This window comes from Ptychodera flava, chromosome 17, assembly GCF_041260155.1.
Source record: "Ptychodera flava strain L36383 chromosome 17, AS_Pfla_20210202, whole genome shotgun sequence".
Classification (NCBI taxonomy): Eukaryota; Metazoa; Hemichordata; class Enteropneusta; family Ptychoderidae; genus Ptychodera; species Ptychodera flava.
In genome coordinates, this window is record NC_091944.1 from 14,668,927 (window position 1) to 14,696,459 (window position 27,533).

General features: G+C 38.0%; 1 protein-coding gene across 6 annotated transcripts; it reads left to right on the forward strand.

Moving 5' to 3' along the window:
* Positions 1-1,430: 1,430 nt before the first annotated feature.
* On the forward strand, positions 1,431-27,533 carry LOC139115541 (monocarboxylate transporter 12-like). 6 transcript variants are annotated; one of them, XR_011548142.1, is made up of 11 exons: positions 1,431-1,582; positions 2,461-2,707; positions 4,870-5,055; positions 5,416-5,945; positions 6,800-7,004; positions 21,484-21,652; positions 22,707-22,892; positions 23,273-24,712; positions 25,512-25,676; positions 26,340-26,518; positions 26,945-27,533. XR_011548142.1 is itself a non-coding variant. In XM_070677725.1 (8 exons), exons 2-7 carry the CDS (start codon positions 21,484-21,486, stop codon positions 26,492-26,494), a joined length of 1,395 nt encoding a protein of 464 aa, XP_070533826.1. In that variant the 5' UTR covers positions 6,915-7,004; the 3' UTR covers positions 26,495-26,518; positions 26,945-27,476. The 6 variants fall into 6 exon arrangements, 5 of the variants coding, with proteins under 5 accessions (XP_070533825.1, XP_070533830.1, XP_070533826.1 ...); XM_070677725.1 differs by lacking the exons at positions 1,431-1,582; positions 2,461-2,707; positions 4,870-5,055; positions 5,416-5,945 and having other exon boundaries at positions 6,915-7,004; positions 23,273-23,787; positions 24,508-24,712; positions 26,945-27,476; XM_070677728.1 differs by lacking the exons at positions 1,431-1,582; positions 2,461-2,707; positions 4,870-5,055; positions 5,416-5,945 and having other exon boundaries at positions 6,915-7,004; positions 21,484-21,574; positions 23,273-23,787; positions 24,508-24,712; positions 26,945-27,476.

The window sequence follows — 27,533 nt, forward strand, 5'->3', positions numbered from 1 at the left end:
TGTCAACTAAGCTAGGGAGTACGAGTCTACGCTGACACTCGCGTCGGTGATCGGTCATGCCCCATGGGAGAAAGCCGAGTCTTACTGACTCGGCAAAAAAGAAAGGGAAAAGAAAATTTATTGGTTCCACCAGAATTCGTATAGATGACTAGTATAGCCGCTGGGAAAACTATCAGGAGCGCCTCGGCATTCTTACCCATTAATAATCGATGCATCGATGGTCTGTGACTCAGTTCTGGTCTCACACAGATTAGCCCTTTCTACACTGGCAGGAACACTGTCTAAATGTTTAGAGTACATTTGACTTGAAAAAACCTACATTTCATGACGGAAACACCCTGGACAACCGCGGTCGGCACACCTAAGTATAACACATCTTTGCCTTGCTAAGAGCGCACTGCAAGAATAGCCAACTCGAGTCGACAATGCAATCAGTACAATACAGTGGCAATGGACATAGAGACAGGATTTCAACATTTTGAAACTTAATATGGCAAAAACTACCTTGACGCAATGATATAAACCTGAACTGTACATTTTCTTGAATATTCAAAGTGGAAACATTTTAATGAAACGGAACTTAGTTTTGGCCGACAGGCTGTCTCGGCATTGGCAGAGGACAAAATGTAGTAAAATCAGAGGCGGCTAATATTTTACAGGTAAAAAAACTGATATCTATGTGGTATTAGTTAAAAATGTAATACAACTGATTGAGAATAATGAAAACGACAAAAACTAAGGAGAAGTTTGAAAAAACGTACCCGAGGTAAAGGCATAATGCTGTATATAAAGTCTTCGCAGTGGGAGGTAAATTAATTGCGTCGTTCGAATTTATTATGGACTCCCTAGAATATCGTCAATCAGCACAACAACAAACCTTCGGGGGATTTTGGGTCATAATCAGAAACGATCGTAACTTCGGGATGTGAAAAATACGCTCGGGAAATGACATGTTTTTATCGATATCTCGCGATCCGCGCGCAGTCGCCACGTCAAATATCGACCGTTGGCATTAAAATGTGTAACTTTTAAAAATGTTACCAAGTGGGAGTGCCACTTTAATACTTAGACCATCTCTGACAACAATATTTATATGACCCTTAATAATCAGTTGAATATTTGCGTAAAAAATTCTCAAATCATTGATCATGAGAGTTCTAGATTTACGTGCCCGGCTTTCTGGAGGTTCACGACACACTTCCACGATGTAACTGAAAATTTTCCGCTGATTACTTACTGAGAATGTTCCGCAAATTTATGGAAAATTAATAATTATCCCTTTTTCAGACGAATCACAACGTTTTATGTCTATAGACATCGTCGCATTAGTTTTCAAAAAGACGTGCGAGAAACAAACAATCTGTACCTGCCCTTTGTAAATATGACATTTTAGATATTGTCCAATCAGAACGGCTCTTTTGTCAAGGTTAAAGTAGGTACTAGGTCATATCAGGTCAAAGCGTCCTCTCCTCAGAACGCGTCGGGGTCATCTGTATTTCTGTTGGTAAACGGAAACATGCTGGCACTCAGTAGTGTATATACTCGAGAACTGTTCTGTTAAAACGTCGACCGACTTTGTTAGGTAAGTTGCCATAGAAGTTTCAGTATACGAAACATGGGTCGAACATTTTGTTGGCAATAATGCACAGCTTCCGGGGTTACACATTCTCTCTTACTCGTTTGTCGGTACTGTGCTTTCGATCCAGCGCCTGCAAATTGAAATGAAACGTTGCAGTCGTATCTTAGTGAATGCAAAATAAATGTATGTGCAAACGATGGGAGCTATATCTTGGTTTTGACGAAGGGGCAACATTGGCAAGAAGTGGCATGGCCGCCCGAGCACGACCACAGACTTGTCACACTTATCACGGACACGAATTGCACGAGTTTTGGAGCTTACAATACGAGACAAACCGCACTTTACTCGATTATTTATTGCTCTGTTTACCGAATTGAGTAATCCTGCACACCTGGTTTGTGACGTAGGCCCCCTAATGTTGTTTCAATGTATCCTCACAGGCATGCTTAGGAGGTTCGACCCATCAAACGCCAGTGAAGTCGACACACATACTGTCGAATTTTGCTAGCCCCGTTTCATTACTTTCGAGTCATCAATGGAGTTATTTCCGTCCCAGCCACAATGGTCGCAATATGCACTTCGCACTCTATGCCAATCCATTTACGGCAAACGTATAGAGTGGTGCATTTATAAATTGTTCGACCTTCTCCTGTTGTAGTAAATATATAGCCTGCATGAGTGGTACTGATCGATTGCAATTTACATGTAAACTACAAAGTTACTGTCTGTATACCAGTTATCAAGGCTACGAGATTAATACGATTATCGTTGAAATAGCCGCTGGTCAAAATGCCTTAAGCTTACTGATATGTTAGCGTGAAGTTTCATGTTCAAAAAATTAATACAAACTATTATCCTGCATTTTTCATTTTTTCTTTAAGACAATCGATATTGAGGAACTCTTATGTGGCCTGTGTTTCATGCTTCGCATTTGTTGCCAATGATCAAGCTGCTGGAGGATGACTGATGCGGAAATCTCGAGACAGAAACCTCCTGATGGTGGCTGGGGATGGGTGATTGTTCTTGCGACCTTCGCGATCTTGGCAATTTCAGGCGGCAACGTATACTCGATCGGTGTATTGTTTGTAGCGTTTTTAGATGCGTTTGGTAGATCAAAAGCTGACACTTGTAAGTAGACCGAGTTACCTGCTGATTGAAATTTGCACAGACACAGCTGATGGTTACTGTCTTCGCTTCTCTGTGAGGACCGACCTACATACCAAAGATTCAGAAAGAGAAGGACAACAGCTATCTGGTTTTTGCTCACGTGTTGACACACGTGAGCATATGTCGCAGCGATGTCTGTCTGTGTGTGTGTGTGTCTGTGTGTCTGTCTGTCTGTCTGTCTGTCTGTGTACTCAATATCTCAAAAAACGGCTCATGAGATCAGAATAAAATCTGGTAAATAGATTTAGTTTGCAAATGGCAAGAACTGATTAGTTTTTGGTGGGTGTGGCTTGCTTACTTTTTGCTCATTTGCATAATTAATAATTTTAGAAAAAACTGATATATATTGACAACGACTGCGCACAATTTGATGAGATTCGCTACAAATGTTGATCACACCAAGATATATCAGCTTTGAAAGATATTAAGGGGTGACGTAAAAGATAATTACTAATTTGCATGTTTAATGAAATTTCCTAATTAGGAGTATATATCTGAATTTACTCGATCACAATTGACGAAACTTTGTATGCATATTGAAGATACTATGATTTAACCTATTGAAAGTCATTAAGCATTTTTACTTCATCCAAATCCAAATTTGCATAATTAATGAATTTTTGAAATTAAAGATATATCATTTGAAGTTACATGACCAAAATTGATGAAACCTGCTATGTACATTGAAGATACTATGATAGAACATTATTAAATGTCATTCAGTATTTTTACATCAGCCAATTCCTAATTTGCATATTTTATGAACTTTCCTAATTAGGGGTATTTATCTGAATTGACGAGACCAAAGTTGATGAAACTGGCTATGTACATTAGAGATACTATGAAACATTATTGAAAGTCACTAAGCATTTGAACTTAAGCCAATTCCTTATTTGCATGTTTAATGAACTTTCATAATCAGGGATATTTATCTGTATTGACTAACCAAAGTTGACAAAACTTGCTATGTACATTAAAGATGCTACGATACTACATTATTGAAAGTCATTGACCATTTTTACTTCATCCAGCTCCTAATTTGCATAATGAATTTTTGAAATTAGGGATATATATTTGAATTTACATGACCAAAATTGATGAAACTTGCTATGTACATTAAAGATACTATTATGTAGGCTAACATTATTGAAAGGCATTAAGCATTTTTGCTTCAGCCAATTCCTAATTTGTGTATTTAATTAACTTTCCTAATTAGGGATATATACTTCGATTTATTTGATCAAAGTTGGCATAACATGCTATGTACATTGATGATTATACCAGGTTATACCAATATTGGAAGTCATTTCGCACTTAAGTTTTCATGTCAGCTAATTTATAGTTTGCATATCTAATGAGCTTTCAAAGTTTGGAATATATAGTTTGAAGGACTTGACCAAAGGCAATTACACTTGCTATATAAAGTGGTGATACAATGATAGCAGTCAAAGAAATTAATTATTTTTATTTCAGCTAATTACATATTTGAATACTTAATGACCTATAGAGTTAATCTGTGGTGAATATTGTTTATTATGTTGATCATAATACTTTCAATGAAGTTGCAAACATGTGGCAAAGGTTCAAATTTACACATAACTGCAATATATAATGAAACACGTAAGCATTTACAGTTCATATCTGTTAATAAGATTCAAAACAACTTTCAATCGCTGCGTGATAATAACGTCTGCCCTGTTTACTATCGAGAATATTCTTAGCATACTTTAAACAATTTCAAGTGTTGCTTCGGCTTTTTGAAACCGTCGAATCAATTGGGACGCAAGGCAAATTATAATGTGTGAATTAAAAAAAAGAATAAAAACAAACCATAGAATAAACAGCTTTGGAATTTCTTGTCGATAAATAAAAACAACGGCGATTATGTAGAAAAAAAAGCGAAATAGACATATTCACAAAATCATGCTGACCTATATTATGCTAACTAAATCGACGTCATTAACAGACATGGGAATCATATATTGTCATAGTTGGTGCAAAGGTGCAAATCGTTTTTATCTCAATGAAGTTGTGTCTTCATATTTATTGTCTTTCTCATCCATTGAGTATGTTTGCAACTTTGTATTACTGATAAGTTTTGTATGTACCCTTTCTGTTATCAGCATGGATAGGTTCGATTTTTGGATTTAGTTTATGTTTGTCGTCAAGCCTTGGAATTGCTCTGGCCAGGAAACTGGGGCATCGAAAGATTGTTATTATACCTGGATTCGTGGCAAGTTGTGGAATTCTTGCAAGTTCCTTTGCTACAGAGCTGTATCATGTATATATTAGCTATGGTATAGTGACAGGTAAGTTTCCAAAACGCATAATACATGCCCGTTTTGGGAAGCATTGATGCTTGAGGGGAATGCAAGTCAACGAAATTTTGTAGCTGCTCAGAATGTTAATATATACATAGCAGGCCATGTAATGGTAGTATACAGAGTATCAGCACTTCTCCAAAAAGTAGTTTTGTCAGTCTGGTCTAGTCATGTTAACATTTTATTTTGTAGACAGCAATGTTTATTTGATTTGCAACATTTTTTTCTCTACGCAGACTTGTCATATTCGACCAATCCTATTTTCCAAAATTTATTTTTCGCCTATTCGATGGCATAAGATACCTTGCCATACAGCTAATCTCTGGTTCTTTCCTCCCATCTCCACAGGAATCGGCCTAGGTCTGACATTCACTGTTGCTTTTGAAATGATCAGCATATATTTCAAAAGGAGGCTAAAGATCGCTGTCGGCATGGCTTTGGCCGGGGTTGGTGCTGGGCAATTAATATTATCTCTCCTTACGCAATTCTTGGTAGAAACTTACGGCTGGAGGGGGACACTTATTATATTGTCCGCATTTGAGGCACATGTTTGTGTGGCGGGCGCCCTCCTTAGGCCTTTGACTACCGAAGTGAATGACCCTGTGCTGCCCAGTGTTGTCGTTACTACAAATCATGAAAGTAAAGACTCAAAATTAGACGGTGATGGCGAGTACTTTCACGACATCATCACTTATCCGCCGTCTGAAGTGACAGTTATGAAAGAGGATAAAAAGAAGGAAGATTCGATTTTATGTTCTGTGAAATCATTTTTAAAAACAGTCTTCGGAGTTGAACTGCTCAAGAAACCAATCTGTCTGTTCTTGGTATTTATAACGATTGGGTATGGATTTTCCGAGCTTATCATCTCTGTGCACTTGGTAAGTGTTTTGTTAACAAGCTATACTTCCAAGAGTGTGATTGCTGGCAACGGTTTATTATCCACTAAAATTTTTGATTTACTGCTGTTTTCTCTTTGATATTGGTAATTGACATCAATTTATGTACACCACTTCTGGACACCTGTTTAGGCCAAGAAAAATAAAAAGTTTGTTTCTCATCCTAGACATATTACAAAATGATGCAGTGACGCGGCTTTTTTTCTTCTAATATTTATTCTTTAATCAACAAGAACGGGCAAAAACATGAAAACAATTAGGAATACACGCAGAGATCAATGCATAGCAGTGTTGCTTTAATATTTTTGTATACCAAACAGTTCTGCGGTTTGACTTTTTGTGCACAGTTATGACAGCTTAATATAACAGAGACATATGTGTGCAGTTTTAAATGGAATGTAAATGTCAATTATTTTGTTTACAGTTCTGTTTTATACAGCACTGTGTTATGCACAATCGTCGCGTGTTTTTGTGTTTATTTTTTTCATTTTATTTCCTCATGAGCAGAAAACAAGTTGAAGCGGCGGGTCTGAATTGACGTGCGCGAGGATGAGAAACAAACTTTTTATTTTTCTTAGCCTTATGCATAGAAAGTGTGAAATACATCCACAGCTCATTCAAAATACTGTAATCACATTTTCAAAATTGAAAATTTGAAATTCACAACTGGCATGTCAACGTCACCCTGCTATTCAAAGGTTGATTGGGGTGTCACCTTTTTTTAGAAACTTGGAAAGGGGGTCAGCTACTTTTTGATGTCTGCAAAAATTTATCCACCCCTTCCCCTTGGTCGAAGAAACTGACCATTCCCTTAAACGACCATTGCTGTTATCTAGGTAAGACGTGCCAGAGACTTTGGAATAGGAGACACACAGAGTGCCTATCTTCCAGCCGTAATGGGACTGATTCAACTAATTGGTAGACCAATAATCGGGGTCGTTGGACAGATACCATGTGTGAAAGCACACGCAATAGTTGGCGTTGTGTTAGCGGTGTTCGGTGTGTTTACAGTTATCAGTACATACATTCGGAGTTTTGCCGGTAAGTGTTTACAGAATGTAATTGGTATGTTGTAGACGTTGCAGAGAAAAATCTTGTCCAAACGTACTCCAACCTGCTTTTTTTACAACCCCATTATATGCTGTATGTGGTCGTGACTTTCTGTCTTCAAGGTTTATTTAGTGGGGTTGGTTTCCTCTTCTTCTTCTTCTTCTTCTTCTTCTTATTATTATTATTATTACTAGTATTATTATTATTATGTATTATTATATTATTATTAGTAGTAGTAGTAGTAGTAGTAGTAGTAGTAGTAGTAGTAGTAGTAGTAGTAGCAGCAGCAGCTCATATTTGGTATATGTATAAATACCAAAAAGAGCTTATATGGTGGGTCGGTGGCGTCTGTATGTATGTATGTATGTATGTATGTATGTATGTATGTATGTATGTATGTATGTATGTATGTATGTATGTATGTATGTATGTATGTATGGACGGACGGCGGCGTCTGTATGTGGGGATGTACTAGTATGTCAGTCCAACTCAAAAAAACTCCCAAACCGCCACACGTATCATCTTAGTATTTGATGTACACGTCGACCCAGGGGTTGAGATGTGAATTTGTTCAAATGAACATGTCAGGGTCAGAAATATGAAATGAGGTGAGAAAAAGGGAAAATCCTGCAAATGTGTAGGAGTGGTGGTATTAAGTTAACTGAAACAGCCTACACATCTTAGTGAGAGGTTCTATGACCCATGACCTCATGACCGTATATTGTATGCAGTGTACCTTCTGTGTGCCGGAGTGGTGGCAGTAATTAAAACAGCCTACACACACTGAGTCATTTCTTGTCATTGTTCATCAACTGTTACATATTGGTAGACCTGCTCAAACTAAGAGGGACTGTGTTGAAACATTCCCATGCTATGCGTGTTCCTAAAGTTGACCTCCAGTACCTAAAGTTTCAGACCTTATTTACTTTTGTCATTCTTGTTTTTCTGGTTTAAATATTTCTTGAATGGACCAATTCAAACCAAATATAAGCACACTGTTCTTGACGGTATTATTATTATTATTATTATTATTAGGTCAACTTCTCTACGTTTGCCTCGTTGGTATTTGCATCGGAGGTTTTTTCGTGGGGTTATCATTGACCGTATCACAATTTTTGGGTCAGGAGAATATGGGCCTTGGAATCTCACTCCTGATGCAAGCCCTTGGTTTGATATATCTTGCTAGCGGATCATTTGCAGGTATGAGGCAGCATTATGCAGAGGTCTTCGTTGTAATTTAATGCAAAGAAGATAAAAAGTGGATGTTTAAATTTGATTAATGAATGTGTTTAAATATATGTGTGAAGCTTTTATAAATGCATTTTATGGAAATTGGTGGTTTCCATTTATGTGAGGGTTGTATTGCTTTCACCTTCGAGGAGCATACTTCCTTAAAAGTTATAGAGGCACACGTAAGCCGTGTGAGGGCTGTATTTGCAAATAAAACGGACGCCATACATATTTTTTATTCACTACTTATAGGCTGGATTCGTGATAAGTATGGAGTTTATGACATCGCTTTTTGGACGTCAGGACTTGTGTTCATGTTGATGTCAGCAGTGACGTTTGCATTGCCCTATGTCGATAGAGCGCTAAAAAGAGAGCGCCCACAACGACCAACCCCAGCGTTCCACTAACTCTATTGTAACACTGACAAAGGTAGACCCGATTGTGAAGTTGCCTCTTTGGATCCGCAATATTTACATGCACATCTGTTATCCTCTATGCTGCTTTCTTGGTTGACGGTAAAGATCGCCGAGACCACTGGATCGCCGCAACTGCAAACATACTTCCGTATTCAGTTTATGAATAAACTTTTCCATATTGTTTCCTTGAAGTCTATGCTTGATCACGTGAACGATTGGTGCTCGAAGTTATCAACAATTTCACGAAGGCATTAATAGTTTACATTGTGTCGATAGATACAACTATCTTTGGGTTATTTTCCGTCACGTCTGAATCTTACAAAATGCACCATTAGGGCTTTAAGAACTGCAAATGGTAAAGTGAAAATTCTCAAAAAATTGAGTTTTAATACATATATATAAAATTGTATGATCATACTTTCGTCTGTAATATTGTTGATTGTTGAGGGATCCGGGGTTATGGTAAAGCACGAAAAATGTGACCAAGTACAAACCGGGCTCTCCTATTTTTCTGGAGCTTCACACGTTTACGCCGATTCATGTTGTCACTGGGAACAAAGGCTGCATGGGATTCTTGCAAAGGTCGAAGACACGTTTCTATGATCAGATGAGAATCGTCTAATACAGTTAGAGGAAAGTCGATTGTCAAAGAACTTTTTTTTCATTTGGGTTTTTCACTCAATTATTGTGATTGGTTCTCTGAAGGGATTTGTAAACTGTTTGACGATATGAAGTTTGAATGGATTTAATCATCGATCTTGCTATAATACATCAACGATTACGTCTTCAAAAGAAACATAGTGGAATAAAACTGTTGGTGACGAGACAAAGCTCCGGACATGTAGGTTGTTTAAAAACGATTAACAGTTTAAAAATATGTTACAATGAAGCTGTTCACCATCACCAGAGCTTTTTCACCTGTTTTCGTCATCAGTACATAATTCAAACAAATGAGTGCTTACAACATTGATTACGGTGGAACGCACCACGGGAACAAATATTCAGACTCACAAACTTTTACAATTCTCTTCTCATCTACCACTTGTGGGGGCTCATTTTAAAGCACTTGGAGTAAGATTTCCGAATGTCGAAAATTTTATTCTTCTCCATAGAGTTAAAACAGGGATGGCGGCCATTTTGAATTTCAAATATCGGTAAATTTTAAGAAATTTGTTTCTCTGGTACCCAACTTTGCAGGGTGACCCCTAATTTTTATCCTTTATTTAGTATGAGATTGGTTGAAATTTTCACTGAGGTAAGTTTGAGCAAACGTTTAAATCTTTCACTTTCGAGGTGCATACTCCCTTAAGGAATTTTACACTTTAATTTACGTCATTTGACTTTTTCTATTGATTTGTTGACGTTGTAATATAAGTGCCGGGAAGACTGGATGACGACTTCGTGTTTTGCAGGTTTGTCTCGAGATGACCCTATATCGAATAATTCACGACCATATCGCTACGTATTTACAGCTACCAGTCATGATAACTAATTGTCTTTTTCTTTGCGACGCTAGCCCTGAAGAAGTTTTCCCGGTGAAAGACCTTTTTTATTCGATATGACAATGCAACCATGCGGTCAACTGCTCACGTACTTTTAGATATTTTTCCCAAATATTTTTCTTCGTTCAGCGAAGGAAATACGAGTGACGTAATGACCGTGTTACAACGAGTCGAAGACGAGTTGCTTCCTGGTTATTACGTCACAAGTATTTTCAGAGTATTTTCTGAACTAAACTACTTTTTTGAATAATTTCAATACGCCGTGGGCGAGTTGTAAATCATTTCTAGTCGTCGGTCGCGTGAGCGAGGAACACGGAGCTCACGTTTGTGTACAGAGCAAATGCTAGATGACCTCACACAACACATACCTTCCGCGCAGTTATAGATAGCATAGGCCTAGAAATTTGACTCGGACAATACCTATTATTCCTCTACATGTTCGACAAACGCGTACTCTTATGGAACTTGAAATATGATAACTGAATTGATATACACTAACTAGTGATTTTACTTATCTAAAAAGTCCCATGCAGATTATAAAGTTTTTACAACAGTAGTCACATTAAAGGATTTCAAAGCTGTAGGAACATCATCAAAATATACACCATCCTGATTTTCCTATTGTACTTGATGCACGCGGAAAGTCTTTTATACAGAGGCCATGCGAGTGCGAAGAAGGGCTATATCCTGTTTCACCGTACACTCATGCGCAGTGATACAGATTTTAAAGCATTTTGATGGTTATGATTAGTCACATATTAATAATAAGCTTTAAATACAGGTAATAATTATGGTAAACTTATTCCTTGTGGTAAAATAAATGATTCCCGAGACTAGTAGTGGATGTGAAAAGTCAGGCTATATGCTGAAGTCGTGCACCGAGAATTGTGAATGGGCTTGGCAGCACGCTTTCCGTTGTATAAGCGATATTCGAAAGTGTTGGCACAAATTTATGAGTCCTGGACCAAATTTGGTTAAATTAAACCATGTTTAATAAAAAGTGGATAACCAGAGTTCTCAATTTTCACATCCTACTCCTTGGAAGTTCACGGCATATCTATTTGCACTAAGTACCGGATACTGTTCCTTCAATTAATTATTGTAGAATGCGCCTCGTGGATAGATATTCGAACTCTCAAACTTTTACAATTCTTGTGGGAGTTCATTAGCACTTGTGGGGGTTCATTAGAAAACTTCGTCTTCCGAAATTCCAAAATTATATTTTTTATCATAGAGTTAATACAGGGTTGGCGGCTATTTTGAATTTCAGGTATCAGTAAACATTGGGTAATTTGTCTCTATAGTACAAAAACTTGCATGTGGCCCCAAATATTTATTCGTGATTTTGAAAGAGGATAGTTGCAAGATTTCTTGAGGAAAGTTTTAGCAAACGTTTGCCTTTCATTTTCGAGGCATATACTACCTTAATGAGAAAGCATTGAAGCGCAAGCATAGGATGCTGGAAATTTCAATCGTATATTCATATTCGAAAGTCCTGAAGAAAATATGTTTGTAACCTGTGTCATTGGACAACACTGAAATGGTAGGACGCTGAAAGTACTTAGTCTTTGTCTTATACTATCATCGGTCATTCTCACAGTGATTGTCCTTGATAGTGACCGATGTAATTGGCTGAAACATTTCCTTTTTCATATACAGAATGGAATATGCGATCGATTAATATCGAAGTAAACTCACAAACTGAATTCAAATGTCAACAATGGAAAGACATCAATTCAACTGTAATCCTCTGATTATCAAAAACATAAAAAACTTGATCCCTGGGGTTGACAAAGATGTCTATAAATCTGCACTATTACCTATCTTGATTGTGTACTCCCTCGTAATGATCACATTGACGTTTTAACCCTGAGATTATGCAGAGCTTTAAACGCAAAATGCGAATCTAAAGATATAGCTTCTTGTCAGCACATATAGTGTATTGCAAACACTAAAGGTGAATAAGCAAAGGAGACAGAAATGAAAAGAATCCATCACCAACTCATGAAGTTAAAACATGCACCACTTTTCCATCGGATAAAAAATACTCAACAAATCTTAAACCTAAAAAAAGTCATAATAAATTATTGTTTAAGCCCTCCCCTCACCATGGGGTCAAATAGGCATCCCCCTGACATCAATACATTGCCACCATTTTGTTACAGATACAACTACGTCAACCACGGAAGCATTATCATTCTGGGTCGGCTACCAGCTATGGGAAATTTCTTGTGCAGTAATGGCCTTCAAGGGTCTTTAGGGAGCAGGTATAGAATATGAGCAAGTTCTTTGAAATAGCCAAGGCCATACTCAATCTGTCGGTCGAAGCCACTTTCACAGAATAGGAAAAGAAAACGAAATATGTATAGTGGTGTTTCAACGAACGGTCAGTGAATTCAGTCTTTGAGCTGAACAAGACTGAAACACGTTCTAAGTTTGGGCAACGGCTATATTCTCATATTTGCCAGCTTAAACAGATAAAAATATCACTTTGACATTCTTCGGTGCCATAGCCAACAATTATTCATCTTCTATAAAATATTAAAAATCGCTCGTTAAAAAGTTTTACAATGCTTTACAAAAATGATTAAAAAATTGTACCACTAGCAAAGAACAAATTAATTTACATGTACTGGTAAGAAAATTATGCGATGACGAAGCTTTGTCAAGCAGTTGTCAAAATTAAAGCTTTGTGAAGCAGTTGTCAAAGTTATATTAAAGACGAAATTAATCAATGTCAAATCTATATTGTTCCTGAAACGTAACCCAATCACAGTTTTTTTGAGGTCTAGATTCGTTGAGCCAGGGTAGTATTTCTTGAAGCAAAGGTGTCACTAGAGAAGTGAAGTATCGTATTCGGCGTACTTGACCTATGCCAGACTAGAAGATTGGTCGATAAAAGATGCCTTTATCCCCACTGGCAAGTAGAGAACAGACATGGTAAGCAGTCAACATGTTTGGTATCGACAAGATGTAAGTGATAAGCTTACTGATACAAAACTAAAATACAAACCGCGGTATACATCGAAGGGCACCCACTAGAGACGTTAAGTTACAGAGACGTTAAGTTACACGTGATTACGTTCCATCGGTACGCCTGACCTCTTTGTCACAGGATAAACAGGTGTCGCGTAAGTGTGGCAAAGATGTTCGGAACGACAAACGACACATATGCGTAGTCACGATTACTTGTCATCGTTTTTCTATTTTCTTGATTTTTTCCCATGAATTTAGGCAAGTAACCTCGTAAAGTGTCATCGTAAATTAGCAAACATTTTAGAGTTTGCGTCAGTGCGGGAAGTACTCACAAGCATTCCTTGTCATGAACGAAATGTTGAAGTTGAACTCCGTACTGTATCTGACGTCGATATGCTTGGTAAGATTCAATGTTGTGCAAAAGGGGTCCAGCAAACGATTTTCTGAAGGGTTGAAGTGTAATTTTGTATAATTTTCAGTTTGTGTAATACCAAATAGTTTTTGGCATATTAATAAATCCATATTATAAAGTGGCCCCTCTAAAAAAGGTAGGAATTGTCAATCCCCATAAAATTATCCGACCCCTCACCACTGTTTATGAACACAGTGAAATATTCTTTAACAATTCAAATGGCAGCTACGTGTTTGTAAAATGACCTACTATTCCAGTACTTATTCAAAGCACGCGCTACCTTCAAAACAGTCAACATTTCTCGTCTTACCCTCTGTCTCAGCAGGGTCCAGTCTTGGTCTGTCATACAATGTTGCCGTTAAAATGACCAGCACCTATTTCGAGAGGAGGTCGACAATCGGCATAGCCTTGGCAGGGGTGGGCGCTGGGCAGCTGCTGCTATTCCTCTGGACGTAATTCCTGGTGGACAGTTATGGATGGAGGGGAGCACATATAATACTATCTGCCTATCTGCCGTGTTGTGTAGCGGGATCACTTTTAAAGTTGAGGAGACAGCCAATATTAATGCAAGAGGGGAGTCAAACTTAGATATAGGAACCCAGTGCTTTCAAGAGAAACTCGTTTTTCCATCATCCGAAGTCATAATACTTGAAAATGAGGAAAAGAATTCGAAGAAACAGTCTTATTTAGTTCTGTGAAATCATTTCAGGAGGCTGTGTTTGGCGTTGCTCTGTTCAAGAATCCAAATACCATATTCTTTGCGACAAAATTGCAGTGCGAAAGAATCTACCATCATAATGTAATCTGCACGACAATTAACTCGTAGAGTGTGTTGCCATGGCAAATGAACTATTTACACGAATGGCCCTGTCTCGAAAAATCATATTTTTTAAAGTATTTGCATAAAGGTTGAATATCGGCGATGTAGCAATAAGAGAGGCAGTGAAATAAAAGTTACTACTAATCTCTCTCTCTCTCTCTCTCTCTCTCTCTCTCTCTCTCTCTCTCTCTCTCTCTCTCTCTCTCTCTCTCTCTCTCTCTCTCTGCAAAACAAATGATCGACGCGTATCGTGAGGCGGTTAAAAATGAACCTTTGTGTACTATTCGCCTGCTTTTAAAGTTTGATCAGCGAAAGTGTCAAAACACGATAGTCTGCTAATCGGTCCTAGAATGGCAAACTCCAAACAACCTCAAAATTAACTTTAGTGTACAGCGCCCTAAAAAATAGATCTCAAATTCAGATACTTCATCTCCAACCACTTTGAAAGTTAAGAGAAAATCTTTCTCTACTCTCGCAGAAAAATATGAGCTGAGATAATGTTGTGGATTTTGTAATGATTTTTACAAGATTTTTGTGACTTAATTAATGGTGTAAATGTGTTCAACAGACTTTCCTCGGAGGTCAAGCGCATCATATCAAGGTGAATGGGTGATCTGAGACAATTAGATGATTGCTGTCTTGGCGTTCATTGGGCAGTCGATCAATATTTCGAAATGAAGGGTAAACTCATCGAAGCGTATACCTGAGCGTAATCGTCGGGGACACTTTCTTTACAAAGTTTTAGGTTTCTAATCTATCACCGAGAGATTGCCGATACACTGTACTTGTGACCTTGACGACTGTCTCTGACCTTGAATAGAACTGAGAATGCGTCAAACCTGCGCAAAGCACAAAGACTATCGATGCCTGGTCAAGGAACAACGCGCTCGTATTTCCTGAAATATAAACTTTGCAGTGGTGGTGCTTGTTGGCTGTGAAATAGCCGCAAAAGAGCAATTACGACTGGTTCACTTCCACTTTTCGGGTGGGGAAGTATGGATGGTTCAACATGTGGTTGATTATATCTGCTTGCATTTTCCAGAAGCCGAATTTTTTTCATTCCATATTTTTCGAAACTTACTATTATTGCTTTTGCCCTCTGTCATACTGATCCAAGCGTAGTGCCGGAAGTCAGTTCTTTCAATGATTTTTAAGAACCATACAGTATGTATATGGACCCCAAGGTATGAACAATACAAATGCGTTCCCTGGCTGTAAGTAATGCAAAATGAAAATATGATTCATATTTTTGCATGTTATCATACGGATTATTTCAGTACCCTCTAAATAATAAGCAAATAGCAATACAAACAGAGCGTGTATGAGAATTTATTTGATTAAATATCACATTTTCACACAGTCCCTCTGTGGTTTTCACGAATAAAGGTTCTATTTGCGATCATTGGTTCAGTGCAATAGCAGTACGATATTGATTTGGAGGAAATTACTCTGACCATCGTTGAACATGTGAAGGCCTGTGGAGGAAATTACTTTGACAGTTGTTAAACATGTGAAGGCCTACAGTACTATTAACTCGTTTCAGAAAGTATTGATCACTACTTAGTCGCATTGGGTACTGAATCGTATCATCAGCTTCCATTCTTCCACTTCAGCGTGCCCAAAATTCTGTAGCAAGAATTGCGTCTCGTATCCGAAAGTCAGACCACGTCACCATTTTCAAGGAATTACACTGGTCTGCTTACGGGTACACACCAAAATCCAGTATGAGATCCTCCTCATCACCTATAAAGCTAAGAACAACAATACTCCTGCCTATCGGACCTTATCCATCTCAAATAATTACCAAGAGTTCCTCGATATCTGATGACACAAGTCTGCTCTATGTACCATGTGTAGAGACTGAAAAACCTATGGTAATCGTGCTTTCTCGCACACTGCCCCCCCCCCTTCCACCTGGAACAATGTCCCATTAGACGTCCGCCAGTCACTCTTAAGAAGAACATCAAAACTTTTCTGTTTAGTGGAGTGTACAGTGGACAACTCTGTCTATATAAACGTAAGTCATTGACAATGACATAGTCCCCACTTGTAATAGGAGCATTAGTCTTGATGGGGCAGGGAAATGTGGTCATTAAGAAGTATCACTGGAGTGTACATGTTGAGATCTATGGGTACATAGGTCTATTTTGTTGTCCCCAATTTGAAACACATGAGGCATGTCTAAGTTATGGTTCTAAATCAGGAAAAAAGATCAGACCTCTAGCTGTATTGGCCAGCCAAGAAATACATATGCGCATAATAAATGAGGTACAAGATGTGACATCTTAAGGTCTAATATCCTATCAAAACTGGAGGGTAGAGAACTTGTGGTTACCGAGTTATGCATATATATGTATAATCAAGGTCAAAGGTCATCGAGGTCACGTGACATTTTGGAAAAAAAATTGTATTGCTAATTAATCCCTATATGCCAAAAATCAGACCTCTAGCTCTATTCGCTTGCCCAGAATTAGATGTGTGCATAATTAATGCGGTAAAGCGTGTGTTGTCATAAGGTCTCCCATCCTACTAAATATAAAGGACATAGCACTTGTACTGTTGTAGTTACTTATTTATTGACATAAACGTATATTTTAGGTAAAAGGTCATCGAGGTCACATGACATTTGGTCAAAAATTTCTATCTATAGTTATCCCTGTATACCAAAAATCAGAAATCCAGCTCCATTGGCTTGCTCAGAATTAGATATGCGCATAATTAATGAGGTACAATATGTGGCGTCATAAGGTCTCCCATCAAACCAAATATGAAGGGTGTACCACTTGTGGTTACTGAGTTATGGACAAATATGTATATTTCAGGTCAAAGGTCCTTGAGGTCACGTGACATTTTGTCAAAAAAAATTGTATTGCTAAGTTATCCCTATATACCAAAAATCAGAAATCCAGCTCTATTAGCTTGCTCAAAATTAGATAAGCGCATAACTAATGAGGTACAGTATGTTGCGTCATAAGGTCTCCCATCATATGAAGGGTGTACCACTTGTGGGTCACTGAGGTCACGTGACATTTTGTCAAAAAAATTGTATTGCTAAGTTATCCCTATATACCAAAAATAAGACCTCTAGCACTATCGGTTCTCTCAAAATTAGATATGCACAGAATTAATGAGGGATTGTGTGGCGTCATAAGGTGTCCCATCATACCAAATATGAAGGGTGTACCACTTGTGGTTACTGAATTATGGACAAATATGTATATTTCAGGTCAGAGGTCCTTGAAGTCACGTGATATTTTGTCAAAAAAATTGTATTGCTAAGTTATCCCTATATACCAAAAATCAGACCTCTAGCTCTATTGGCTCGCTCAAAATTAGATATGTGCAAAATTAATGAGGTACGCTATGTGGCGTCATATGGTGTCCCATCATACCATATATGAAGGGTGTAGCACTTGTGGTTACTGAGTTATGGACAAATATGTATATTTCAAGTCAAAGGTTACCAAGGTCACGTGACATTTTGTCAAAATATCTGAGATATCTGAGTGAACGGATGGACTCACGGATGGATGAATGGACAGACATGACCCAATCTATAAGCCCCCTGGACTTCATCCGTGGGGACTAAAAACTGTGTCACTGCATCCTTTTTGCAATATGAATACGATGAGAAACTAAGTTTTTATTTTTCTTGGCCTTATACATGGGAGTCCATGGAGAACTGCCTTATACATGGGAGTTTATGGAGGTGTAAACTAAAAAGTCCTCTAACACGGCCAAATTTGATCGCATTGTGAAACAAATCGACATGCATCTGTATGGGGTAGGGTACTATCCTTGTGCAAAGTTTGAAAGCAATTGACCAGGGCATGTCTGAGATATCTGCCTGAACGGACGGACGCACGGACGGACGCACGGACACACGGACATGACCAAACCTATAAGTCCCCACGGACTAACAATTGAACACTGCTGCGTTTTTGGTTTGCCATTTAAGAAATTCATTCGATGATTGATTGTCAGGGTGCATTGTATTTGTCAGGGTACATTTCTCAAGGACAAAGGATAAAACAATCCAGCAAGGCAAGACTCCCTTCCAGCTTGATTTAGGCCTTTGAACATTGATGGCGATATTGCATTAATGAGACTATACGGGATCAGTCATCCTGGGACTGGGTAGATCATGGCAATGCATTGCATGCTCACAAACGGATGTCGTTACACGATAATTGTGTAAAAAGATATTAACGACGTTTCGGAGGGCTCTCGAAAGACATTATTTCATTTTTCATAAATTCTAAAAGCACATCTCAAAAAATCATCGATCATCAGGAGTTCGATGCCAGCTTCTTGCGTGTAATAAGTTCATATCTCATGGAATACGGGAAAAAATCATTTGCTTGACTCTAGGCACTACACTAATTTAGACATGTATGTTCAGGCCAAAACGTAATTAGGCTTACAGTAAGTTTTGTAGAAAACACAGCGAGTTCATTTTCCAGGCATGAAGAGCCTCTGCTTCTGAAAAGCGCAAGTATAAACAATCCACTAAGTATTGAATCATCCATACTTCCCCACCCGAAAAGTCACATGAACCAGCCCCAGTAGCTCTTTAGCGGCCATTTCACAACCAACAAGCACTACTACTGTACCATTCCAGGTTTTACAGGTAGGTCTCTTTCGGGAAACACGAGCGCGATGTTCTTTGATCGAGCATCGATTATTTGTGTGCTTTGCGCATGGTTTAAAGTATTCTCAGTCCACGTTCAGTTCACGGTCAGAGACAGTCGTCAAGGTCACATGTATATACTAGAAACCTAAAACTTTGTAAAGAAAGTGTCCCTGACGATTACGCTCTGGCACACTTTGGTGAGTTTCCCCTGCATTTCGAAATATCGATCTACTGCCCAATGTACGCCAAGACAGCAATCATCAAATTGTCTCAGGTCACTGATTCACCTTGATATGATGCGCTTGACCTCCGAGGAAAGTCTGTTGAACAAATTCATACAATTAACTAAGTCAAAAAATATCGTAAAATCATTATGAAATCAAAAGTATTATCTAACCATATGTTTTCTTTTCTCCGAGAATATAGAAAGATATCTGTGAACTTTCACAGAGGTAGGGGATTTTCAATGTATCTGAATTTTAGATCCGCGTTTTATTCGGGCGCCATCCAGTAAAGTTGGCTTTGAAGACGTTTGGAGTTTGCTATTGTATGGCAGTTCTACGACCAAGGAGCAAACGGTGTGTTTTGACACCTTCGCTGATCAAACCTTTTGGTATGTATCGGCAATACATGTCAATCAGGTTAACTTTAAAAGCAGACGAATAATACACACATGTTCCCTTCGAAATGCCTTACACTACGCGTCGATCTTGTGTTATACTGATCGTCCATTTAATTAGAAAACCAGAGGAAAGAGGGAGTTTTTCTTACAGTGTCCGGGCGACCGAGTTTTCAGTAAGAATGCACCATAAAATCTCGCCGTTGGCAACATGTTTGAGTTGTTTTTAGCTGTATTTCGTAGGTTAAAGGTAATTTATACTATTGTCTGGCGATGTCTTTTATAATAGCGCCTTACGAGCTTTCGCGTACTCGTTTAACAATTTAGGTGAAGGTAACCTTTCATTCAGGTATAATAATCACATTAGACGGACTGAAATATGAGGAGGGTCGTTGGAAGTGTGCTTGCTTAACCAGACGTATTCTTTTGCGGGCAATGAAGCACACCCCGTTCCCATTAATATCCACAAACGCTGTGTCTCTGCAAATGCGATTTTAAGGCTATTTATATTATATTATTTTTACATGAAAATACACATTTAGGACTTTTTAGATTATTACGTCATATCTATGCATGAAAAAATCAGTGTAGCTATACAGTTAATTTTTTGCGAACAGAAACTCATTCACAAACGATCTACACAGCTGTCCCTTGCTTAATATGAGCCGGTTGACACAATCACAAAAACATTTTGCGTACACACAAACATGCTCCATGAGTGTAACAGTAGACACCCGAAGAACAGTTCAACCAAGATTTGTGTTCAGATAGCTACCAACATTTTGAGAGGACGTGAGTGTTATAAAAGAAACCCTGCAAAATCCATATTCAAAGTGTGCAACACGTTCTCTTACTTTAAACAACATCACCTGCAACGCCGACTGAAAACATGTAATCTATCTGATTATTTACAACAACCTTTGGGATTTAACCCAAGTCACTTGCATCAACCGCTTCAAAATCAATCGAGCTTATTTCATCTAGAAATCAGCAACATATATGTCAAAGTAGAAGCTGTCTTTAGTGAAGGGGAAGGCTTGAAGGCTGAAGATAACAAGTGTAGAATGAAAATTCAGTAGATTTTCGATCGGATTCGAATTCACAGCGTACGGCAACCAGTCACTTAGTGACGACATCACATTCAAAACCGGTCTGCCAAATCCCCACACTCAAAAAGAGTGATTCAACATCCCATTTAAGTTGTCACAATTTTTCTGACTGCGACACCCCCACAGGCTGTAGAGTTCATGAAGCCCTCGCACTAACAAACTCGCTAACATACATCGCACACAAACTTTATAAGAGCAATAAATTCATCGCTTTACTGAGCAAAATTCAGCCTTAGGGACAATTCTGTCCAGCAGAGCTATTAATCACGAGTATAAAATTCAGTAGCTTGACCAGATTTGAAATCGCAATGGCCCGGGGAAAACACACTTGCGTTTTTACCCGAATATGGTCAGTAAATGCGTCTTTGTTACACATCAAATCAATGTTCCTTTCCAAAAATCGCGGAGTCTACAGCTATCATCACTCGTCTCAGTCGCAGAGGACACTACCATCTTCTTAAGATGTTTAAGATGTACGCTTGAGTACACAGCACTTTCAAACTTTCCCGGTCAATAGTTTTTCCAAACTATTAACCGGTCAGCAGTTTCAGAAACTGTTGCATGGTAACTTGCTCTTTGCCTGTATTAGTGTAGATATGATGCATACCACGTGACCGTGAATTATAAAAGAGAATTTTGACAAAGTGTGTTACAAATGATATTATTGTACTTAGATTACGCATTTTATGTCAGGAATCTAATGTATGTCCTTCCTTTCTCAAATTTCCAAAATATTACTCTTTTTGTTTTAAGATGTCTGACGTCGAACTCTCACGACAGAAACCTCCTGACGGTGGCTGGGGATGGTTAATCATTCTGGCAGCTTTCATCAACGCCATATTAGGTCCTGGCACCATATATTATTTCAGTGTATTGTATGTAGCCTTTCTTGACGCCTTCGGTAGATCACAGGCTGACACATGTGAGTGAATTGAACATGTAGCGCCTTAAATAATATGTATTGTATTAGGTTAGTTAAAACGAGACCCCGGACTATAAGTCATGATTGTTTACTTCTCATTGCCTCAAGTTAAAGGCTAGATAGCTGTAACTTTGTCCTACAACTTAAATGGAGCATCCATAAATATTGGACGTTTCAGACAAACACACCAATCGAAGATAAATTCAAGAATGAATTTATCTTAACATAAAACTTAGAGAAAAAAATATATTATAGAGCAAATGTAATGGAAATATTCGAGAAAGTTAATAATTTGATTTGAATGTATTTTCTCCAACTTGAAATCTCGCAATAATTTTCTTATCTTCTGCATTTACATAAGGCATTTTAATAAAAGATAAACTAGATAGTATCACTGCTGGTTCTTGAAAAGCCTATACCATCCTGGCTTGACATCTTTGGAGGTACAATGTAAAAAGGAAATAATCGCTTTATAGTTTAAAGAAATACAGTATAAGCCTTCACATCAGGCTACTACGCTATTCTGTGTCGCACACTGTCAACACGATGGCTTCTTCTGTAACAGTATTTGTACGTTCTTCAGAAAAGCATTATCATTTAACGTTAAGATACAATATACTGCATTGGACCACAGGGCGTCCTTTTATTAGAGGCGTCCTAAACGACGAGACATATATTCTATGAAGTTTCAAAAGATCAAGCAAGATTTACCCTTAGAATTACGACAAGATTCTTATTTACGTGATCAAGATCAGCTAAAATCGGAAACTTCTTCTACCGTACTGACATAATTAAGTTCCTAATTATGCCACGTCGCTTATCCATTATCATCTTGTACCATTATCCGTGAGTCTGTATGTGGTAAACGTAAATTCTGGTATTTGTCCTTCGTGTGACGTCATCGAAGATTCATGTTGAGGAAACACAAGTCTTCGGGCTTAGTGGGATATGGTAAAATATCTTGTTTTAACATCACCTTCTCTACCACAAATACGAATACGTCGTCTATCATCTTTACTTTTAAAGTCACATTGGTACTTTTTTCTGTCAACAGCATGGATTTATTCGATTTTCCAGTTTTGTTTCTGTATGTCATCAAGCGTTGGAATTGCTTTAGCCAGAAAGCTAGGACATCGAACAACTGTCATGATAGCTGGATTCGTGGCAAGTTGTGGAGTTCTTTCAAGTGCCTTCGCTACCAAGCTTTATCATGTATATATTAGCTATGGTATAGTGACTGGTAAGTTTCCAGAACGTTGAAATGTGTTAGGGAGGGAATCGCCGAGCCGGAGCATGTGAGAAATTCGTATCGCTTAATTGTATTAGTGTGCCCTCAAGGTATACGATGTCGTCATATTCAAGGACCAAACCATGCACCATTCTTTATAACGCGCACTTTGTTTGGCCCATCCCGTCACTTAGAATAACATTGTTAATCCCTCTTCAGATGATAGGTAATTTAAAATGAAATGTTATATGGTTTACTGCTTCACTACTTTTGGATTGCTTAAGCCAAAGTAAATTGTACAGGCTTGCGACAGGCTATGCTATTCGAAATAAACAAAAAACCACATAATCCAATATCGTTGACATTTCTCGATCCATTCTTCATCTCAACAGGGTCCAGTCTTGGCCTGACTTACACTGTTTCCATTGAGATGGTAAGTATCTACTTCGAAAGGAAATTAACGATCGCAATCGGTATAGCCTTGGCTGGAGTGGGTGCAGGACAGCTGACATTGTCCTTGTTTACCCAATTATTGGTTGAAAACTACGGATGGAGGGGAGCACTGATTATACTCTCTGCGGTTGGATCGCATATATGTGTTGCGGGCGCGTTTTTCAGGCCTTTGCTGAATGAAGTGGATGTCTCCTTGCCGTCACGCAATGCTGAATCAGGAGATGTCATGACGATTAACAACAATACATGCGGAGACTCAAACTTACACGATGGCGTCCAATACTGTGAAGTGATAATAGTTGAAGAAAAGAAGCAAAAGTCTTGTTTAACTTCAGCGCAATCATTTTTGAAAACTGTTTTTGGAGTTGTTGTGTTCAAGAATCCCCTTAGCATTTTCCTGGTGTTTGTGTCACTCGGTTTTGGATTTTCCGAGCTTGTTGTCGTAATGAATATGGTAAGTAAATTGCTAGGAAGCCTAAATTGTGCTTTCCAAATACCGTACAAGACTATCTGTTATGCGTATTCTAAGCAATTGGCATTTACGCTGAGAAACAGTCTGTGATTTAAGAAGCATAATCCGTGTGTCGGAGAACAGAATAATTACATCAGCCTACAGACGCAAAGCCTTGACAATGATATTGTCAAAGGATTGCCCTTAAATAACATCGGAAGGCAGTGGCTTCAACCAAACAGTAAGTATTAATAAAGGCAATATACGTACCGTAAGTGGAAGACGCCAACTTTTCCTCAGTGAAACTTTCAACCATACTCTTACCACATCGAGAAGAATATAAATAAGGGAGCCGCCGTGCAAAGTTTAGTACTAGAGAAACAAATTATCTGACATTTACCGATATTTGAAAATCAAAATGGCCGCCTCTCCTTTATTAACTTCATGGGGAAAAGTAAAATTTTCGATTTTTCGAAAAACTGAGATGGTGATGTTTTCTTAGTCCAATAGCTTTAAAATGAGTAAGAATACCTGCTCCTTGGGCTGGGGGCGTTCTACCTAAAGGGGCATACTACTTTGCATGTTTAGCGTGATTACATATTATTTACTAAGTTCGTTTCCTCTTCGGACAGGTTAGATCGCCATAACGCCTGTTAATAAGACTATTAACTAACGGTGCAATATATTCATACCCTAAACATACTTTGCCTTAAATTTCTGTAGGTAAAACGTGCTCGAGACTTTGGAATAGGAGATACGCAGAGTGCATTCATTCCTGCCATGATGGGACTAGTTCAACTAATTGGCAGGCCACTTCTTGGGGTCATAGGACATACACCATGTGTAAAAGCACATATGCTGTTTGGCACCGCAATAGCAATATGTGGTATACTTGCAGTTGTCAGCTCATACATTAAGAGTTTTGCTGGTAAGTGTCTACAGGCATAATTGTTAACTCAAGTGTTTGCAAATAGTTGAATCTGTATGTTAAGTAACAGAATAAAGAGTGTGACTGATCTTCGCAGTCAGCTATCCCTATTAATATGATTGATATGATGATTTCTACGAGTTTGGATGTGATTGTTTTAATATGCATGACCAAATAGTAGATCACACAAGGCCTTCGATTGGTGGTAATTTTTGAAGACTATGTACTTGAAAACTTCGTGGTTTTTTTCTTAAGAACAAAACTTTTGCAAATCAAATATTGAAAATCTGGCGTGGAACGTCAAAAAAGGATTTTGCTCTCAACGATTAAGTAAAGGGCGCATAATAAATAATATAACCCCCCGGTATAAGGAAATGGTAAGCCCTCACAATATTTTTCAACGGTGACCACGTTTGACCAACTTATGTTGTTTGATCACGTTTGATTAATTTTTACTTGTCAAAATTTCAACGCAGGCGTGAGACTAACCTAGGCATGATTTTGCAGACAACATGGTGAAAAAATAAAAAGTAGCTTGAAACCTTTGTGCTTGTACGCGGATTGAAAAGATGTATGCGCATGATCAATAGACTTGCCGATAACAAAAAAACGAGAAATAAATGATTAATGAAAATCGATTTCACATGTTAATTAAAACAATATTCTCGACGGACAAAATATCCCTAGGGGAACGTTTGTATGCGATCAAACCCATTATTATTTTTAACGTGATTTGAATACAATTCTTTAATTTTTGCCATTATTATATACCATTATTGTTATTGACTTTGTTATATAGGTCAACTCTTCTGCATCGGCGGCTTTGGTATAGGTGTGGGAGGTTTCTTCGTGGGCTTACCATTGACCATCTCACAATTTTTTGGCCATGAGAACATTGGACCTGGGACCTCTCTCATGATGCAAGCCGGTGGAGTGATGTCACTGGCAAGTGGACCGTTTGTAGGTAAGGGACCATGTTATATTGGTAGGGTCTATAGGTAACAAATTACTGAAAATTATTTATATTATAAGGACATCAGCTCTCTCTCTCTCTCTCTCTCTCTCTCTCTCTCTCTCTCTCATCTCTCCTCTCTCTCTCTCTCTCTCTCTCTCTCTCTCTCTCTCTCTCTCTCTCTCTCTCTCTCTCATGTATAAAACGACTCACTACCACAACTGTCATTTTGTAAAAAAGTAATATGTTATTGCTGTTTACCTGTACGGTTTGGCTGCAAGTTCTATTTGGTGGGCCTCAGATAAAATCTAACAATGCCAGTTCGAAAGATTTTAGCAAACATGAAAGTGCAGTTGCAATAACAACGTAAAATATTACACGAACAACCAGTCACTTTACCTTGAAATCGACACCGTGACTAGATGACCCTCTTATTTTGCAACTTCTCCCGTCAAAAGCTTTCTTTTTCCATTGCACTATTTCTTTACAGTCGAGTGAAATTATCATGATTAATGCTCTTTCCTTAGGTTATGCTAACTTTAGTGTCACATAGGTTTGACAGTCGCAACGACACTGGCGAGTCTATTGAAATTTTGTCATGAAGCATAAATCAAAATCACTACTTTTCATCATGACAGTGTAATTTTATTTCCCTACATTTTGCTTCCTTTTTAGGCTGGATACGTGATACGTTCGGAGAATATGACATTGCTTTTTGGGCCTCGGGCATTGTGTCCATGTTGGCATCAGCTGTGGTGTTCACGCTGCCCTCCATCGACAGACGGCTTAAAAGGCGGCATTCGAGCCGGAGACACGACAGCAAGAAATAACAACGAAAGACGGCACGGATGAGGGTATGGATAATTAATGCCTACAGGTACCTCAGATGTTCACGTATCATTAAAAAACCTATCAATAACAGGATTGGAAAATGCCAAAAAAAAACAGTTCGGATAAATAAATATTTTTCTATGAAATAGTTGATTTCATCAAATGAGAAAATCTGTCCACTTTCCATAGGAAGAATAGGATATTAGACCTACTTTTGATAGGTCCCTTGTCAGAGAGTCTTTCATGTTTTCAAAATCGTCACAATTTATAAATTTTATATTTTTGTAGAAATTTATGTGAAATTTTTGCAAGTGTTACTAGTGTGCGTGAAAAGTTGCAAGTTGTCGGAAAGTGGAAATGATATTAAATTAGCACATTATCGATTAAACGGACCATAACTGTAACTTTTGATAATATTCTCGATACATTATTTGTTTTTTCTATTTCAGATGAACTACATGAAACCACAAAGTGTTAGCCTTACATACAATGCATCATGTTCATGGTGCAATATTGTTGTTGAAAAACGAATTCTAGTCTTGCCTACATTTCAGTTGTCAACAATAAAATAAGACATCACACACCTACAATTTAGAAAATGCGCACAATTTTCGGAGTCGAAAAGAATACTATATGTGTGGTCTACTATACCTTGCAGATAAATGCATGATGTGTACCCTATGTAGGACTCATACTTTTCGGAACACGTGCACCAATTTTTTTTTGCTAAGTTGAGATTTTACTCTGTTTTATTGTGTTTTGTACTTTATCTGGTAATCGTTTTTTTTTAATGTTTATGCAAGGTTATGATTACAATTTTCTAAGTTTATTTTGGAATGGGGAAGTTGTCTTTGGTACCGTTTATTTGAGATAATTAATTTCCCGTAGTTTATCTATGTAAGTACTGTAAATTAGTCTTTATTTTTTATATACGTATTGTTTCTTGTGTGAATAAAAGACGTGTTCAATTTATGTAATATTATAGACAATGAAGAGTACTGTCATTTTACCTTTTTGAAATATAAGGTCCACCAACAT